The sequence below is a fragment of the Bufo gargarizans genome, unplaced genomic scaffold, assembly GCF_014858855.1.
Source record: "Bufo gargarizans isolate SCDJY-AF-19 unplaced genomic scaffold, ASM1485885v1 original_scaffold_2097_pilon, whole genome shotgun sequence".
Lineage (NCBI taxonomy): Eukaryota > Metazoa > Chordata > Amphibia > Anura > Bufonidae > Bufo > Bufo gargarizans.
In genome coordinates this window covers 37,344-58,235 of record NW_025334642.1, presented here as the reverse complement: position 1 = coordinate 58,235, position 20,892 = coordinate 37,344, and the positions used below count along the sequence as shown (strand labels likewise).

At 47.1% G+C, this 20,892-nt stretch overlaps 1 protein-coding gene across 1 annotated transcript; it reads right to left on the bottom strand.

Moving 5' to 3' along the window:
- Nucleotides 1-11,368: 11,368 nt before the first annotated feature.
- LOC122923960 (zinc finger and SCAN domain-containing protein 2-like) lies at nt 11,369-20,697 on the bottom strand. Its single transcript, XM_044274854.1, has 8 exons — nt 20,686-20,697; nt 17,909-17,977; nt 16,885-17,359; nt 13,800-14,621; nt 13,504-13,617; nt 12,833-12,880; nt 12,393-12,534; nt 11,369-12,303 (listed from the first exon to the last, which is right to left on the bottom strand). Exons 3-8 carry the CDS (start codon nt 17,356-17,358, stop codon nt 11,519-11,521), a joined length of 2,385 nt encoding a protein of 794 aa, XP_044130789.1. The 5' UTR covers nt 17,359; nt 17,909-17,977; nt 20,686-20,697; the 3' UTR covers nt 11,369-11,518.
- Nucleotides 20,698-20,892: the final 195 nt, after the last annotated feature.

The window sequence follows — 20,892 nt, the reverse complement described above, 5'->3', positions numbered from 1 at the left end:
TACGCTATCGGTCTCCTCCCACAAGTGCCTACGGTATCGGTCTCCTCCAGCATGCGCCCCTACGGTATCGGTCTCCTCCCACATGCGCCCCTAAGGTATCGGTCTCCTCCCACATGCGCCCCTACGGTATCGGTCTCCTCCCACATGCGCCCCTACGGTATCGGTCTCCTCCCACATGCGCCCCCTCGACGTCATTGACACTCGAGCAGCTCGGTTCTCAGCGGCCCAATGGTGTTATTTCAGGCCAGGCTTCCGTACAGCAAGGAGGCCTCGGCCTGTCCATCAGACCGTGAGGTGAAGTAGTGCTCCGAGAGGCAGGCCAGCCCCTCAGTGCTCTGAGCACCTAATGTGCTGATCGTGGTGACAGACGCTCTTTGTTTTATAGTTAAACATATTTCTATTTTTTCAATATTTGTATGTGGTTTTATATTTTAATAAAAATATTTGGACAAGAATGTGTAGTTTTTTATTCTTACAGCGATAAAACTAGACTGAACATGAACTTCCAGCAGGAACAAGCTCCTTCCTCACACATTCATTTCTGTCATCTATTTACACCTAAAAATGCCAGAAAAGGCACTTTTTGGGCACCTAAATTTTTTTAACTGTGGTTTTTTCTGGCATTGTGCTCGACCACTGACATTTCTCCACGTCATGTTTCTCCTGTGCAGAAGTTAATGTGAAAACGCTGAGGACTCCAATTACGGACAAGAATAGGACACGCTCTATCTTGTTTGCGGTTCATTGGTCCCGTGACCAACAGCCAATCACTGACCTCAGCTTGTCCATGCTGGTGATTGGCTATTGCATACCACGACCGATGCACAGGATGTGACTGCTGCAGGACCGGAGCGGCAGCGCAGGACATTTCACAGACCGGTCACCTGTATGCAGATCTTCACCTGAGCAAGTGCACATAATAGAGGACTCATGAGCGAGCACACATAATGGAGAAGACTTCTGAGCAAGCACACATAATGGAGAAGACTTCTGAGCAAGTAAACATAATAGAGAGGACTCCTGAGCGAGCGCACATAATAGAGAGGACTCCTGAGCGAGCGCACATAATAGAAAGGACTCCTGAGCGAGCACACATAATAGAGAGGACTCCTCAGCGAGCGCACATAATGGAGAGGACTCCTGAGCGAGCGCACATAATGGAGAGGACTCCTGAGCGAGCGCACATAATAGAGAGGACTCCTGAGCGAGCGCACATAATAGAAAGGACTCCTGAGCGAGCACACATAATAGAGAGGACTCCTCAGCGAGCGCACATAATGGAGAGGACTCCTGAGCGAGCGCACATAATGGAGAGGACTCCAGGAACGTGCACACATAATGGAGAGGACTCCTGAGCGTGCGCACATAATGGAGAGGAGTCCAGGAACGTGCACACATAATGGAGAGGAGTCCAGGAACGTGCACACATAATGGAGAGGACTCCAGGAACGTGCGCACATAATAGAGAGGACTCCTGAGCGTGGACACATAATGGAGAGGACTCCAGGAACGTGCACACATAATGGAGAGGACTCCAGGAACGTGCACACATAATGGAGAGGACTCCAGGAACGTGCGCACATAATAGAGAGGACTCCTGAGCGTGCACACATAATGGAGAGGACTCCTGAGCGTGCACACATAATGGAGAGGACTTCTGGAACGTGCGCACATAATGGAGAGGACTCCAGGAACGTGCACACATAATGGAGAGGACTCCAGGAACGTGCACACATAATAGAGGACTCCAGGAACGTGCGCACATAATAGAGGACTCCAGGAACGTGCGCACATAATGGAGAGGACTCCAGGAACGTGCACACATAATGGAGAGGACTCCTGAGTGTGCGCACATAACGGAGAGGACTCCAGGAACGTGCGCACATAATGGAGAGGACTCCTGAGTGTGCGTACATAATGGAGAGGACTCCTGAGCGTGCACACATAATGGAGAGGACTTCAGGAACGTGCGGACATAATGGAGAGGACTTCAGGAACGTGCACACATAATGGAGAGGACTTCAGGAACGTGCGCACATAATGGAGAGGACTTTAGGAACGTGTGCACAAAATGGAGAGGACTCCAGGAACGTGCACACATAATGGAGAGGACTCCTGAGCGTACGCACATAATGGAGAGGACTCCAGGAACGTGCGCACATAATGGAGAGGACTCCTGAGCGTACGCACATAATGGAGAGGACTCCAGGAACGTGCGGACATAATGGAGAGGACTTCAGGAACGTGCACACATAATGGAGAGGACTTCAGGAACGTGCGGACATAATGGAGAGGACTTCAGGAACGTGCGCACATAATGGAGAGGACTTTAGGAACGTGTGCACAAAATGGAGAGGACTCCAGGAACGTGCACACATAATGGAGAGGACTCCTGAGCGTATGCACATAATGGAGAGGACTCCAGGAACGTGCGCACATAATGGAGAGGACTCCTGACCATGCACACATAATGGAGAGGACTTCAGGAACGTGCACACATAATGGAGAGGACTCCAGGAACGTGCGCACATAATGGAGAGGACTCCAGGAACGTGCGCACATAATGGAGAGGACTCCTGAGCGTGCACACATAATGGAGAGGACTTCAGGAACGTGCACACATAATGGAGATGACTCCAGGAACGTGCACACATAATGGAGAGGACTCCTGAGCGTGCGCACATAATGGAGAGGACTCCTGAGCGTGCGCACATAATGGAGAGGACTCCAGGAACGTGCACACATAATGGAGAGGACTCCTGAGCGTGCGCACATAATGGAGAGGACTCCAGGAACGTGCACACATAATGGAGAGGACTCCAGGAGCGTGCACACATAATGGAGAGGACTCCAGGAGCGTGCACACATAATGGAGAAGACTCCTGACCGTGCGCACATGATGGAGAGGACTCCTGAGCGTGCACACATAATGGAGAGGACTCCAGGAACGTGCACACATAATGGAGAGGACTCCTGAGCGTGCACACATAATGGAGAGGACTCCAGGAACGTACACACATAATGGAGAGGACTCCTGACCATGCACACATAATGGAGAGGACTCCAGGAACGTGCACACATAATGGAGAGGACTCCAGGAACGTGCACACATAATGGAGAGGACTCCTGAGCGTGCGCACTTAATTGAGAGGACTTCAGGAAAGTGCACACATAACGGAGAGGACTTCTGGAACGTGCACACATAATGGAGAGGACTTCAGGAACGTGCACACATAATGGAGAGGACTCCTGAGCGTGCGCACGTAATGGAGAGGACTCCTGAGCGAGCGCACGTAATGGAGAGGACTCCTGAGCGTGCGCACATAATGGAGAGGACTTCAGGAACGTGCGCACATAATGGAGAGGACTTCAGGAGCATGTACACATAATGGAGAGGACTTCTGGAACGTGCACACATAATGGAGAGGACTCCTGAGCGTGCGCACATAATGGAGAGGACTCCTGAGCGTGCGCACATAATAGAGAGGACTCCTGAGCGTGCACACATAACGGAGAGGACTCCAGGAACGTGCGCACATAATGGAGAGGACTCCTGAGTGTGCATACATAATGGAGAGGACTTCAGGAACGTGCACACATAATGGAGAGGACTCCAGGAACGTGCACACATAATGGAGAGGACTCCAGGAACGTGCACACATAATGGAGAGGACTCCTGAGCGTGCGCACATAATGGAGAGGACTCCTGGAATGTGCACACATAATGGAGAGGACTTCAGGAGCATGCACACATAATGGAGAGGACTTCTGGAACGTGCACACATAATGGAGAGGACTCCTGAGCGTGCGCACATAATGGAGAGGACTCCTGAGCGTGCGCACATAATAGAGAGGACTCCTGAGCGTGCACACATAACGGAGAGGACTCCAGGAACGTGCGCACATAATGGAGAGGACTCCTGAGTGTGCATACATAATGGAGAGGACTTCAGGAACGTGCACACATAATGGAGAGGACTCCAGGAACGTGCACACATAATGGAGAGGACTCCAGGAACGTGCACACATAATGGAGAGGACTCCTGAGCGTGCACACATAATGGAGAGGACTCCTGGAATGTGCACACATAATGGAGAGGACTCCAGGAACGTGCGCACATTAGATTTCGATACCATAGAAAATTATTGCGACATTTTATTTCACACAAATTTTTTTATTTTATTTTATGGAACATCCGGACCATAATAGAACAATCCTATCCTATTTTTTAGGGGGACAAGGTAGCTAAAAATGGCGAATTGCACGTTTTCTTTTATTATTTTCTTTCACGGCGTTCACCGCATGGCCTGTTATTGAGATGCCGGGTATGTGACACTGCACCCGCTGCCTATACTGGAATTAATGTGTTTTCCATTCATTGGTGGCCCAGTGGCCACAGTCCTTCCCCTTCTCCTCTCTGCTATCTCCCCATTGGTGGCAGCCGCAGCACAGTGCTGGTGAAGAGAACATGGCGCGCGCTGAGAGCAGCGCGCCCCATGTTCTCCGATTCTAGGCAGCGCATACAAATGACTTTTCTGGGGTCAGTGGCAGACGTTCTCTTCATGTATTATCAGGTGGGTTTTTTCAAAGTTTTCACACATTTGTAATGACCTATTTTTCTATAACAAGTTTTGGGTAGATTTTTACCTACGCACATTGCACAATCAGCTGATTTTAAAAGGGTATTGCCTTCAATGTCAGATGGGTGCAGGCCCCACCTACGTCCGGTACCCACTCCTGTCTCCAGAATGGGCGAGCGGCACATGCGCGGACACCCTTCCAGTCACCACTGTGGGAATGTTTGCGAAAACAGCTGAGTGGAGCTTACTCGGCTATCTTCAGAACTCCCATAGCGATGGAGAGCACGCCGTGCGTGGGCAGTGTGCTTTTCTTCACTTCAGGGGCCCGTTCTCTAAATAGGAGCAGGTCCAAGAGGTAGACTGGCACCTATCTGACATTGATGCCATCAATGCCCCAGATTGGACAACCCCTTACATTTTTGTTCGTTTAAAGGGGGTGTCCGATTTCAAGAGGCAAACAGGAGTTTGTAATAAAGAATAGATGAAGCTTACCTGACAGATCTTGTGCCAATACTCCGGTTTTCCCTGCAGAACTCTGTTTTCCCGACTTCAACAACACGTGACGTTACTACTGCAGCCAATCACTGGCCTCATCGGTGCACTGGAGAGACCAGTGATTGGCTGCAGTGGTCACGTGTTGTTGATGTGTCGTCACCTCTGAGGTTGGAAGAACCGGAGCAGGATCTGGCCGGTCAGTAATCATCTATTCTTTATTACAAGCCGATGTTCTGAGTTGTCTGGTTTTCTCTTAAAGCTGGACAACCCCTTTAAATGTGTTCAGTTGGCAGTGTACCTGTCCCTAAGGACCCCATGTGGTCTGAAGGCGGGATATACCGGAGCACATTTCTAAAAAATGCTGTTTTAGACAGTCTTATTTTTTTTTTGTCGCATTTACTACTGAAATTGCACCTGTTTTGGAGACATTTGCGCCTCATTCCTATTTAGATTTTTTTTTTAGACATTCTTTTTTCCGACCTATTTATGGAGGTACGCCTTTCCTGCGCAAAAAGTGTAATTTATACTCCACTCATTTCTTTTGAGGGGCTGCGGATCTTATATCCATGATCCGAAACGCGTAGACGTTTGTATCCGGTGTGGCTTTTTTTGGGGATTGTACCGCGTGAAGAAATAAAGGTCATCGCTTTTACGGGAAGCTGGATTCAGTTAGTTTTTTTTAAGCTACTTTGCACGCCCGGTTCCAGGCAACGCCGTGCTCCCGGAGTGATTACAGCCGGTGAGCTCTGCATCAAGTTTCTTGTGGATTGTATATTTTTCTGTTACACCATATGGCATAAATATTTTGTGTATTTTAATAGTACGGGCATTTCGGGGCACGGCCGTACCTATGATTATTATTTTTATTCTGCGGTATGGGACTGATTTGAATTGTAATATTACTTAAAACTTTTTTTCTCAAGTGAGAGGTTAAATGTCTGCAATCAGCAATAACGCCGATCGCAGACAGTGACTCAGGTGTCTGCTTTTTCAAACAGCAGAAACCTGCCGGCAAAGACTGGACTTGCACTGTACCTACGGTGGAGGTCCGTTAAGGTCAGGACTGTGACTTGGTCATTCCAAAACACAATTCTTATTTTCCACCATTCTTTTGTTCATTTACTCATGTGCTTCGGGTCACCGTAGTGTTGCTCCTGCTGGAGGTCATGGACAATGTCCTTACATTCTTCTGTATAATGTTTACTCCTGCAAAGTCTATGGTTCAAATGGTCAGATGAGAACTGGAGATTTTTTATCACAACCTTAAATTTGGTCAAAGCCTTTGAAAATAACACTGAGGAATTGTTCTGTCATAAATTGGAGCTCACCTTCAAGCAAGAACAGGCGTCCCTCTCAGTCACTGTTCTGATCCATCATCTTGAAGACAAGAACAGAAAGTCGTTCAAGAAGAACCGTCACATTGGGAAGCTATGTAAGATAACTGATCTGCAGACCATCCTTCAAAAGGAGGATGTGTTGAGTGACGCAGAACAAGGATGTAATGATAACAGAGGCAAAGGTAATGTTGGTGACATCATCAGATCTATTACTGGACTCAGGCCTACTGGAGATCATCATGTGTACAAATGTGAGGTTCCTTATGATAAAACTTGCAGACTTCCTATTAGACATGGGCCTGAGAAGAAAAGCCCTTTATGGGCAGGAGATTTGATGGTTCTTGAGTCTTTTCATTAGGAGGACAATCATGCATGGTGGACGTCTGTACAAGGGGGCGCCGATCGGTGTTCTGCTCTTTCCTATTTCACTGTTAGACATAATAATTGTATCTTATCATAGTTTATTATTGTCTTATGTGTTTAACCTAAACTGAAATATTTTAGTTTATCTTTTTTGCAGATCTGACACAAATGTTCAATGATCAGCCGGTTCCGTACAGCGCTAAGGCCCCTTGCAGACGAGCGTTTGTCACGCAGCTCCCGGCCTGACCTCCCAGCACTGACGAGGGTCACATAGTAACATAAATCAGTATAATGCTATGTAACCCTTACCGTTCTAGAATGTATTGGATAACACTGACATAATGCTGCCAGTGTTATCCAATACATTCCAGAACTGTAAGGGTTACATAGCATCATAAATCAATATAACGCTATGTGTGACCCGCTCAGGCCGGGAGCTGCGGGAGAAACGCTTGTCTGCAAGGGGCCTAAGTGTCCGTCCTGCTCCTTACTCAAAGACTGGCCTAAAGCAGAACATTTAAAGGGGTATTCCAGTTACAAAAGGATATTCCCTATCCACAGTATGGGGATAACTACACTGCTCAAAAAAATAAAGGGAGCACTAAAATACCCCATCCTAGATCTCAATGAATGAAATATTCTTCATTACATAGTGGAATGCGTTGAGGACAATAAAACAAAAATAATCAGTGTAAATAAAAATGAATATCCCATGGAGGTCTGGATTTAAAACAATACTCCAAATCAAATGTCAGGCTGATCCAACTTCAGTGGAAATGCCTCAAGACAAGGAAACGAGGCTCAGTAGTGTGTGTGCGGCCTCCACGTGCCTGTATGACCTCCCACCCCTACAACGTCTGGACATGCTCCTGATGAGGTGGCGGATGTTCTCCTGAGGGATCTCCTCCCAGACCTGGATTAAAGCGTCAGTCAACTCCTGGACAGTCTGCAACACGGCGGTGGTGGATGGAATGAGACATGATGTCCCATGTCTGGGGAACAGGCAGGCCAGTCCATAGCATCAATGCCTTTATCGTGCAGGAACTGCTGACACGTCAGCCACATGAGGCCTAGCATTGTCATGCATCAGAAGAAACCCAGGGCTGCACCTGCATATGGTCTCACAATGGGTCTGAGGATCTCATCCTAGTACCTAACGGCAGTCAGGGTACCTCTGGCTGTGTGGCCCTCTAAAGAAATGCCTCGCCACACCAGTCGTGCTAGAGGATGTTGCAGGTGTTCTCCAGACTCTGTCACATGTGCTCAGTGTGAACCTGTTCTCATCCGTGAAGAGCACAGGGCACCAATGTCGAATTTCAGAGGTGTGATTGACTTAGCATTACATTGTGTTGTTTAAGTGTTCCCTTCATTTTTCTTGAGCAGTGTATTAGAACAGAGGGGCTCCTACCACTGATCATGAGAATGGGGGCCCCAAACCCTGAGGAGCTCCCCCTGAAACGGATGGAGCGGTTGGTCAAAATGTGCACCTCCACTCCATTAATTCCTAAGGGATCGTCAGAGATGGCTCCAGCACTCCTATAGAAATGAACGGAAAAAAGTAAAAGGCTCTGAAGACTTTCCGAAAGCAGTGTACATATCAAATACAAGGGATTTTTTATTTTTTTTTCCTTTCGAAACTCATTTGTAAATGAAGCATCACATGGCTCCCCTCAAATGTCTTCTAGATGAATAAGCTCTCCAGATGCAATAAGGCCGTCTGCCAATTTTATTCTCTGCAGTTGCATGTTACGGATGTAGGGTTAGGGTAGAACTACAGGACCGAACGCGGGATAACATCACCACGATGTACGATGACCTCAGAGGCCGCGCTGGGTCCACCCTGTGGCTGCAGCCACGCTCAGAGTAGGGCCGCGCTGGGTCCACCCTGTGGCTGCAGCCACGCTCAGTGTAGGGCCCGGAGATAAATCAGGCTCCAATTAAACAAACAGAAGATTAGTTTTATTTCTCCTCAGGTTTCGAGGCCCTGCTCTTCCATATCCTCAGGTCACGTTCTATTGCACTCAATAGGCTTGTGGTTCTGCAGAGAGGAATTACATCGCCTGAATATACAATCGCACATGGTCTAGGCCAAGTCCTTACGTTGTGGTGGCGATGCAGAGGAAACTACACCAACACGTCAATGCTAATACTGACTGCACCTAAACAGCAGGCCCCCATTTGGCCGCTGACAATCTGCTTCAAGCTGCAATCAATTTGAAAACCGCACCAATCTATACGATTATAGATGCATCACAAGGACCTCGTCTGACAGGTGGGTGCACAGTCTGTGATGGTGCAGATGGCATGGGCACAAGGTCTAACAATGGAGCATCTACTGGTGGAATATAACTTTAAATCTATCACACAAACACCTGGGTTGTACTTGAGTGAATGAGACAATGGTAGAAGAAAAGGGAAAGAAAGTACAACACGTAGAAGGCACCGGAGAGGTAGAGGTCCTAAACACAGAGGACCTACCATCTAATCCTCCGAGACAAAAATGATGATGCCTTTTCATGTTGCATCTCTACATGGACAGCAGGATTTTGGGTGTGGAAGCCGGCATCTGCTGGACCTGTTACTACCTCCTCCCTCCATGATTGGTGCTAGGCGGCAGTCAAGAACAGGTGCATATTCAATAGTTATGTCCCAGTTTTGTCCCTTTTAGAACGTGCCCCCCCAGGTCAGGGCTGAGGTTACACATGACTAGGCCACAACCTTGCGTTTCCTCGTGCGCTGAAGTGTAAGAAGGCCAAAGTGACCGACTTACGAGAATTCTCACTGCTAAGTGCTACACCGGAGGGAATGCGTCAGCTCCAGTGATGGAAAATACAAGACATGGAAGACAGAGGAGAGAAACCGAGGAATGTATTGAATACGAACCAACAGGACCGTCCTATAATACTGTACTGTAACAATAAATAAGGGTGTGGGGTGCAAATCAGGGGCCCCCAAACTCTGGAAGATTGCTTTTAATGGAGGCACGTCAGCTAAGACCATGTACCATGAAGGTGGTACCTGATGGGCCCTTCCTACATTCGGGAGCGCTCCACATTACTCCAGGAAACTTCTTCTAAAGAACGTCATCTACTGGTTGCCAACGAAGGGAAGCGTGGCATTTATGGCTTCGGCTGGGATATGGAATAAGTGGATGAGGTGATGTCTTAAGCCTCATGCACACGTCCGTGGAACACGGACCGCGAGACACCGGCCTGGATTCCTGCTGAGTGCAGGAGCGCACTAGTATATTATCTATACTAGTGTATTACTGTACAGCAACCAATGACACCGTGCACTCCTGCACTCAGCAGGAATCCAGGCCGGTGTCTCGCGGTCCGTGTTTATGAGGCTTTAAAGGGACGTGGTGCTTTCAGAAAACTTTTGACATGTTATAAGCATAGCAGAGCTGGAGAGGGTCCAGAGGAGGGCAACTAAAGTAATAACTGGAATGGGGCAACTACAGTACCCTGAAAGATTATCAGCATTAGGGTTATTCACTTTAGAAAAAAGACGACTGAGGGGAGATCTAATTACTATGTATAAATATATCAGGGGTCAGTACAGAGATCTCTCCCATCAGCTATTTATCCCCAGGACTGTGACTGTGACGAGGGGACATCCTCTGCGTCTGGAGGAAAGAAGGTTTGTACACAAACATAGAAGAGGATTCTTTACGGTAAGAGCAGTGAGACTATGGAGCTCTCTGCCGGAGGAGGTGGTGATGGTGAGTACAATAAAGGGATTCAGGAGGGGCCTGGGTGTATTTCTGGAGTGTAATAATATTACAGGCTATAGCTACTAGCGAGGGGTCGCTGATCCAGGGAGTTATTCTGATGCCTGATTGGAGTCGGGAAGGAATTTTTTATTCCCCTAAAGTGAGGAAAATTGGCTTCTACCTCACAGTTTTTTTTTGCCTTCCTCTGGATCAACTTGCAGGATGACAGGCCGAACTGGATGGACAAATGTCTTTTTTCGGCCTTATGTACTATGTTACTATAATAGGAACAGATCAATAGTTTTAAGCAGTGGGGGTCTAGGCGCTGAGACTCTCACCGATCTGTAGGACGAGGGGCGCTCGTTTCGCTCTCTTTTTCCTCGCTGCACAACACGGGTCCAAAGTGTTTCTATTGAGTCTGTCTCGGTTCATGTCAGGCATCGAGGAGAGAGAACGCGCTAGCTGAGCGCTTCACTCCCCTTGGACTGAGGATCGGTGGGAGGCTCAGCGTTCAGACCCCCGTCTATTAAAATGACTGATGTCTCCCTAAAATAGCAAACGTTTTCTGAAAGTGTAGTAATCCTTTAACGTAATCACGGACTCGACAGCTTTGTTAGGGGACCCACAATCAATCTACAAGGAAGGTCCGAAAACTTCCCTGACATCTCAACAGAGAAAAAGAAGAAGTCTGGGTAGTCAGATGAAGCATTGTATGTGTATGGCCACCTTAAGGAAAAGGGGTCGATGTCAAACAGAAAACCCTCCGCCGTCCCTATGGATCCTGCATGTTCTACATATAAAATCACTCAAACTACATATCTAAGCTCTTACTCTAGCATCCCCGCGGGGCAAAAGGGGAGTCCTTTTTGTTTCAGCCTTCAGCAGTGTGTGCCTGCTCCATATGAACATTCAAAACCTCCATCAAACCTCGAACAAGCCTATCATCAGAAGGCAGACGGTACCCGGCGCAGCGGCACTTGTGGTGAACTTCTACACTTATAAAACATCTCAGTAAGTTCTCTTGCCGCTATATATCTTCATGGTGAAACGCCCATTTGTGTTTCATGAAATGCGATTTATGTGCAAAGCGTTTCCCACACAGGCGGCACATGATGGGCTTCTCATGGTCGTGAATCTTCTCATGTTTGGCCAACTGGGACTTGGTGTCAAAGCGGTGGTCGCACTTGCTGCAGGACACAGTCTTCCCTTTGACGTGCCTCCTCTGGTGAACGAGCAGGCTGCACTTATGGCCGAATTTCCTTCCACACTGTTCACACTCGAAGGGCTTTTCCCCGGTGTGCGCCCGCTGGTGTATGATGAACTGAGACTTGTAGTCGTACTGGATACCGCAGATGGTGCAGGCGTAGCGTTTAACTGCGTGATTCTCTGCCCTGTGTTTGATCAGCAAGGATTTGGTGACGAACACTTCATCGCAGTCCTCACAGGCGACCTCCACCTCTTCAACAAAGCTCTTCAAGTGCTTCTGGGATTTGAGGTGTCTTTTGAAAGCCAGTCTTTTGGGGAAAGTCATGTCGCACTTCTTACAGTGGTAGACGCCGCCCTTCTTGCGTAATAAACTGTGTCTCTTCATTCGAGAGCTTCCGTTGGATGTGCCATCTTCCTTCAGTAAACTGGAAGAGCCTGGAAGACTAGAAGAGAAGTCCTCGTCTCCTTGCATCAAGTCTTCTCCATCCTCGTCATCCGACAGTAGCTCAGACTCGCTGTACTCACTGACAACGCCTTCCGGCAGCCATTCTGGAGAGTTTGACCGTTCTGCCTTCTCTTTGGCCTCTTCTTCACTGACAGATTCGTCTATGAGGTGGAAGAATAAGAGAAGTCAAGATTTCTACACGTTGGACCATCAGTAAATGAAGGACTGATGTGATAATGAATGACCTTACCAGAGTCTGTGTCCTCTGCCAACTCTGTGAGCTCCTGAGGCTCCTCTATGACCAGGTCACTGTAAAGCTCCTTGTGCGATTTAATATAGTCCCACTCATCCATGGAGAAATACATTGCGACGTCATCACACTTCACGGGTACCTGCAACACAGGAAATCAAGCTGAGTGCTGGCGAGTCACCCCAGGGAACATATAAAGGGGAACTCCACTGTGACTGAATGACTAATTGTCGGGACACTTCATTTACTTAGCAATTGACCAAATACGTTCAAGCCGCCGGTCGGCAATGAAGGACACATCCATATCTCTGTGTGTGTCACCATGCCCCACACCTACATGTGCCAAGTGCAGGAAAGAGAACACGAGGGGGCCACCAAGTAAAATCCAATGGGCAGCCATGGCCGATGCAGCGCGGGTGATGATATAGGACTGCACTCACCTCCTCTTGGCTGTCGGGGAGGTCATCTCTCTCAGAAAGCACCCATTTCTATACAGGAAGACACAGAGGAGAGAATTACAATGAGGAGTTTGGTGTGTATTTAAAGAGGCTATCCTGGTAAACATAATGATGACCTGTCCTCAGGATAGCTCATCACTATCAGATCGGTGGAGGTCTGACTCCTGGCACTCCCGCCGATCAGCTGTTCCAGCGAGCTGCAGCATCTCTCCACGCACAGCGCCGTACATTGTATAGAGGCGCAGCTTAGCCCAATTCACTTCAATAGGGCTGAGCAGCAGCTAGGCCAAGTGACTGATGGACAGTGACATCACATGACTTAGGAAGAGACCAAACTGCTCCCAGCCTAGCCTTAAAGCTGATCGGTGGGGGTTCTGGGGGTTGGAAACAGTTTATTTCTTTCTTCTTCCCCACTTATTTTAAGTCCCCCTAGGGGACTTTAACATGTGATCGTTTGGTTGCTTCTCCCATAGACTGCAATAAATTACCATGGCAGCCTGTGGAAGATTCAGTGTGTTCCACAAGCAGGCCTCCATAAGAACTCCGCTGTGGCAGGAATCGGAGGCTACCACAGCAAATGAACAGCAACCCCAAGCTCAGTGCATACGGCGCAAGTCAAGAAGGGGTTAAAGACTTAGGAAAAAGACACTTACATCTCCAGTCAGAAGAGCAACGATCTCCAGGACCTGATTCAAGAACTTCTGCGTCACCAGCTTAGACGCCTCCTCAATAAAAGGCGTGTTGAGCAAATGCTGCATGAGCGAGACCTAAAGAGATGGAAGATAGTCAGTGGACGGAGGGATCAAGTGCATCCTGCCGCCCGTCACCACAAACCTCAAAGAAAACCAAGGCGCATGGCAATAAGGCAGTAACTGGGAGCATAAAACACTATGGAGGACTATGAGTTCTAAATTCCTCGCTTCACACTGCCGCCCCCACCTGAACCTACCATCACTTCCTCCATTGCAAAGAACAACCTGCTGTCTTTCACTGGGACATTTCTTGGTAATCGAGAATTGTCTGGGGTCAGTCCCTGCAGTAATGCCGTCCAGTTCTGCAGACCCTGGTCTTCTGTCTCCTGGTTAGGTCCCATGGTTTCAGGCTCTCCCGCAGTCATATCTCTTGGAGGGACAGCAGGACCGAACCGATAGAGGTAATCTGGTCTAACGTTCCAAGAATCCCCTCTACGATTGAGTTCAAACTCCGAGCATTGAATGGCCTTGTCTGCCGTACACCGTACGGTCTTCATACCATTATAAAATTTTCCCACTCGCGTGGACGTGGAGGCTTCTCGGACAAGTATAGGTCTGGTGAGAACTCCTATGCTCTGGACTCCCCAGTAAGGGTCCGTGCTGGTGGCAACATGTCTAAGATTGTGGTTATAATCGGCATGCACGTTGGAAGGGAAAGGTCCATCGAAGCTAGAAACAGGCTGAAACGGTAACTCGACCTCCTCTTCCTTTATGATGTTTCTTTGAAGACCTGGAAATATAGTTGGTAGAGCATCTGGTTTCAGCTTTATCTCTGCTCCATGGATCATGTAACTACTGGGAGAAAAGTGATCGGAGCACATGCCAAACCTCTCCGAGGGGCTCATGTCCAGGACCTGCCGGGCAGCCAGATCAAGGTCACCAAAGTTCTGCCCCGTCTGCTGAAGCCACACCTTCACCATAGCAAAGTTATTGGGAAACATATGTACAGTGACATCAGGATGCTGGATCTCCATAAAGTTTGGACAGTCTGTAACAATGCATCTAGAGGTGACCTCCCCCTGCAGAGGAAACAATGGACGTTAGCCAGTAATATACATAAACCACGAGAACGAAACATTGCTTTATCCAGATTACATGAAGACCGTAAACTTGTAGAAGGATGGGAAAAGCTTACTATTCCAGATATTCACTAACTGAAAGTGTCTGCACAGCTGCCTAGTAATAGGCACCAAAACTATAATACTGCCCCCTATGTACAAGAATATAACTACTATAATACTGCTCCCTATATACAAGAATATAACTACTATAATACTGCTCCTATGTACAAGAATATAACTACTATAATACTGCTCCTATGTACAAGAATATAACTACTATAATACTGCTCCTATGTACAAGAATATAACTACTATAATACTGCCTCCTATGTACTAGATTATAACTACTATAATACTGCTCCTATATACAAGAATATAACTACTATAATACTGCTCCTATGTACAAGAATATAACTACTATAATACTGCCTCCTATGTACTAGATTATAACTACTATAATACTGCTCCTATATACAAGAATATAACTACTATAATACTGCTCCTATGTACAAGAATATAACTACTATAATACTGCCTCCTATGTACTAGATTATAACTACTATAATACTGCCTCCTATGTACAAGAATATAACTACTATAATACTGCTCCTATGTACAAGAATATAACTACTATAATACTGCCTCCTATGTACAGGAATATAACTACTATAATACTGCCTCCTATGTACAGGAATATAACTACTATAATACTGCCTCCTATGTACAGGAATATAACTACTATAATACTGCCTCCTATGTACAAGAATATAACTACTATAATACTGCCTCCTATGTACAAGAATATAACTACTATAATACTGCCTCCTATGTACAAGAATATAACTACTATAATACTGCCTCCTATGTACAAGAATATAACTACTATAATACTGCCTCCTGTGTACAAGAATATAACTACTATAATACTGCCTCCTGTGTACAAGAATATAACTACTATAATACTGCCTCCTGTGTACAAGAATATAACTACTATAATACTGCCTCCTATGTACAAGAATATAACTACTATAATACTGCCTTCTATGTACAAGAATATAACTACTATAATACTGCCTCCTATGTACAAGAATATACCTACTATAATACTGCCTCCTATGTACAAGTATATAACTACTATAATACTGCCTCCTATGTACAAGAATATAATTACTATAATACTGCCTCCTATGTACAAGAATATAACTACTATAATACTGCCTCCTATGTACAAGAATATAACTACTATAATACTGCTTCTATGTACAAGAATATATCTACTATAATACTGCTCCTATGTACAAGAATATAACTACTATAATACTGCTCCTATGTACAAGAATATAACTACTATAATACTGCTCCTATGTACAAGAATATAACTACTATAATACTGTCCCCTATGTACAAGAATATAACTACTATAATACTGCTCCTATGTACAAGAATATAACTACTATAATACTGCTCCTATGTACAGGAATATAACTACTATAATACTGCCTCCTATGTACAAGAATATAACTACTATAATACTGCCTCCTATGTACAAGAATATAACTACTATAATACTGCTCCTATGTACAAGAATATAACTACTATAATACTGCTCCTATGTACAAGAATATAACTACTATAATACTGCTCCTATGTACAAGAATATAACTACTATAATACTGCCTCCTATGTACAAGAATATAACTACTATAATACTGCCTCCTATGTACAAGAATATATCTACTATAATACTGCTCCTATGTACAAGAATATAACTACTATAATACTGCCTCCTCTGTACAAGAATATAACTACTATAATACTGCTCCTATGTACAAGAATATAACTACTATAATACTGCTCCTATGTACAAGAATATAACTACTATAATACTGCTCCTATGTACAAGAATATAACTACTATAATACTGCTCCTATGTACAAGAATATAACTACTATAATACTGCTCCTATGTACAGGAATATAACTGCTATCATACTGCTCCTATGTACAAGAATATAACTGCTATCATACTGCTCCTATGTGTAAGAACATAACTGCTATATATCATCAGGACAGAACCTGTACATTTACGGATGCGTCGTGCGGCTGAACAGCGAGGTTGCTCTTCTCTCAGTTTCCACACAAATAACTAAACCTGAGTAATACCCATATAAAAGTAGCGCTGTGGTGGCGGTATTATACATGACAGGGTGAATGTGACTTGCCGATTGTTCCTGTTCTGGGCGGAGTGGACTTGTGGAAGAACCCTGGGAATACTGCTCCTCCATCTTCAGGGGTGGGGTCATAGTGGAGGTGTTGGTCCTGCTGGCCTCTGGAGAGGACGATGAATCAGAGTCACACTCTTCAGTTTTAATCTGGATCATCCCGGAGTGTAATGGCGGACAGGATGACGGCTGAAGAAACAAGGTGGGGAGCGCGTCCTTCTTCAGCGTCCTCCGTGAGCCGTCAGCTGTCGTGTAGCATTCTGCGGAAAAGTGGCAAGAACAGATGCGGAAGTCGGATTCTGATTTGTCGCGGATTATTTTCCGACAGGTTTCATCGAGGTCTCTAAAGTGGAGTCCGGTCCGGAGCAGCCAAGACTTGACCAGGTCAACGTCATCGGGGAAGGAGTGGAGGATGAGGCCGGGGACGTCGCTCCTCCAGTTCACCATGCAGCCCTTCACGATGCAAGACGTCATCCTGCAACACAAAACCAGAGGGTCGGGTGGGAGGAGGTATCTAGCGAGGTCATCCCAATACCTCAATATCAGATGGGCGGAGGTCCCACTCCCAACGATCAGCTGTGGGAAGGGGCTGCGGCATTTTACGTCACTTGCATCGGTCACGCGGTGTGACCTGTCCTCAGGAGAGGCGACGTATGCCGGACCCCCAGTGATCCTGAGGAATGGAGCGCCGCGGCATACGTCAGCCCGCTACATGGCGCCCAGTTATCGGCAGCAGTCGCAGAGAAGGGGGGGGGGGGGGGGAAACACACGGTCTCTTGGCCAGACCCCCACCTCACACCGATCACCTGTGGGTAGAGGGCCTTAGAAGCCGCTGTCCTGGCGGGCAGGTACATCTATACGCCACACCGACTGTCTACGTAGAGGCTCAGCGTCCACTATATGGAGGATGAGGGGGGTTATGGTCGTCACACATCTCATGCCGTTGTATAATGACCACTGCCACCCCGTCCCTACAACTGTAATACACACCTGTGCCCTAAAGGGGGCAGAATCGCTCACTTACCTTTCATAAGGGTCCAGGAAATTTCCAGCTCTGAATCCACAGGTCGGAGGAGATAATGGTGCGGATCTCCTGTAGAGAAGATGGGGGTTATAGTCACAGCTAACACGAGACTGGCGCAAGGCACAATAATCAGTAAAGGGCGTCACCACGGCTGGAGTAGTAGTCACTCAGCTGTGCACCTACTGACAGATATCCTATAGATAATGGAGGTTACCCCGCTGCATTAGTCCTAGCACCCCTATGCTATAGATAATGGAGGTTACCCCGCTGCATTAGTCCTAGCACCCCTATACTATAGATAACGGAGGTTACCCCCTGCATTAGTCCTGGCACCCCTATCCTACAGATAATGGAGGTTACCCCTGCATTAGTCCTAGCACCCCTATACTATAGATAACGGAGGTTACCCCCTGCATTAGTCCTAGCACCCCTATCCTACAGATAATGGAGGTTTCCCCCTGCATTAGTCCTAGCACCCCTATACTACAGATAACGGAGGTTACCCCCTGCATTAGTCCTAGCACCCCTATGCTATAGATAATGGAGGTTTCCCCCTGCATTAGTCCTAGCACCCCTATGCTATAGATAATGGAGGTTTCCCCCTGCATTAGTCCTAGCACCCCTATACTACAGATAACGGAGGTTACCCCCTGCATTAGTCCTAGCACCCCTATACTATAGATAATGGAGGTTTCCCCCTGCATTAGTCCTAGCACCCCTATGCTATAGATAATGGAGGTTTCCCCCTGCATTAGTCCTAGCACCCCTATACTATAGATAATGGAGGTTACCCCCTGCATTAGTCCTAGCACCCCTATACTATAGATAACGGAGGTTACCCCCTGCATTAGTCCTGGCACCCCTATCCTACAGATAATGGAGGTTACCCCTGCATTAGTCCTAGCACCCCTATACTATAGATAATGGAGGTTACCCCCTGCATTAGTCCTAGCACCCCTATACTATAGATAACGGAGGTTACCCCCTGCATTAGTCCTAGCACCCCTATACTATAGATAACGGAGGTTACCCCTGCATTAGTCCTAGCACCCCTATACTATAGATAACGAAGGTTACCCCCTGCATTAGTCCTAGCACCCCTATACTATAGATAATGGGAGGTTTCCCCCTGCATTAGTCCTAGCACCCCTATACTTTAGATAATGGGAGGTTTCCCCCTGCATTAGTCCTAGCACCCCTATACTATAGATAATGGAGGTTACCCACTGCATTAGTCCTGGCACCCCTATACTATAGATAATGGAGGTTACCCCCTGCATTAGTCCTGGCACCCCTATACTATAGATAATGGAGGTTACCCCCTGCATTAGTCCTGGCACCCCTATACTATAAATAATGGAGGTTTCCCCCTGCATTAGTCCTGGCACCCCTATACTATAGATAATGGAGGTTACCCCCTGCATTAGTCCTAGCACCCCTATCCTATAGATAACGGAGGTTTCCCCCTGCATTAGTCCTAGCACCCCTATACTATAGATAATGGAGGTTACCCCCTGCATTAGTCCTAGCACCCCTATACTATAGATAACGGAGGTTACCCCCTGCATTAGTCCTAGCACCCCTATACTATAGATAATGGAGGTTACCCCTGCATTAGTCCTAGCACCCCTATACTATAGATAACGGAGGTTACCCCCTGCATTAGTCCTAGCACCCCTATACTATAGATAACGGAGGTTTCCCCCTGCATTAGTCCTAGCACCCCTATCCTACAGATAATGGAGGTTTCCCCCTGCATTAGTCCTAGCACCCCTATCCTACAGATAACGGAGGTTACCCCCTGCATTAGTCCTAGCACCCCTATACTATAGATAACGGAGGTTACCCCCTGCATTAGTCCTAGCACCCCTATACTATAGATAACGAAGGTTACCCCCTGCATTAGTCCTAGCACCCCTATACTATAGATAATGGGAGGTTTCCCCCTGCATTAGTCCTAGCACCCCTATACTATAGATAATGGGAGGTTTCCCCCTGCATTAGTCCTAGCACCCCTATACTATAGATAATGGAGGTTACCCCCTGCATTAGTCCTAGCACCCCTATACTATAGATAACGGAGGTTACCCCCTGCATTAGTCCTAGCACCCCTATCCTACAGATAATGGAGGTTTCCCCCTGCATTAGTCCTAGCACCCCTATACTACAGATAATGGAGGTTTCCCCCTGCATTAGTCCTAGCACCCCTATGCTATAGATAATGGAGGTTTCCCCCTGCATTAGTCCTAGCACCCCTATACTATAGATAATGGAGGTTACCCCCTGCATTAGTCCTAGCACCCCTATACTATAGATAACGGAGGTTTCCCCCTGCATTAGTCCTAGCACCCCTATGCTATAGATAATGGAGGTTACCCCCTGCATTAGTCCTAGCACCCCTATACTATAGATAATGGAGGTTACCCCCTGCATTAGTCCTAGCACCCCTATACTATAGATAATGGAGGTTACCCCCTGCATTAGTCCTAGCACCCCTATACTATAGATAACGGAGGTTACCCCCTGCATTAGTCCTAGCACCCCTATACTATAGATAATGGAGGTTACCCCCTGCATTAGTCCTCTCTCTACTATAAGAGCAGGCGGCCATGACTCCCTGCACCCCTCCGCACAGCGGTGGTCAGTACTGAGCTCCTCCACACCAGGGACAATACTGACTACCATTCTCCGCCTCCCTGTGCGGGGTCGGGGCCCGCAGCCCTCACATTACCTGCCCACAGACACCCAGCGTGCGGCTTGGAGGGAACAACACTCACCCGACGATCTGATTGGACGCCGCACAGAGATGACGTCATTGAGCTCCACCCGTCGACGCTAGCCCTGCTGGGAAATGTAGTTTATCCCGTTCAGACGCTGCAGCATTTTGATTGGCTGACATTCGTTACGTCACTTCTGCCCGGGGGCGCTGATTGAGGCGCAGGACCACAACTCCCACAATCCTCGAAGGAAAATAGGTACTAGTT

Excerpts from the sequence above, each read along its gene's own strand:
- LOC122923960 (XM_044274854.1), bottom strand. The coding sequence starts at position 17,358 with ATGACGTCTTGCATCGTGAAGGGCTGCATGGTGAACTGGAGGAGCGAC. Across the intron at positions 14,622-16,884 it reads GCCCAGAACAGGAACAATCG|GGGGAGGTCACCTCTAGATG; the intron begins GCAAGTCACATT and ends TTTCCTCTGCAG. Across the intron at positions 12,881-13,503 it reads TTGCTCTTCTGACTGGAGAT|AAATGGGTGCTTTCTGAGAG; the intron begins GTAAGTGTCTTT and ends CTTCCTGTATAG.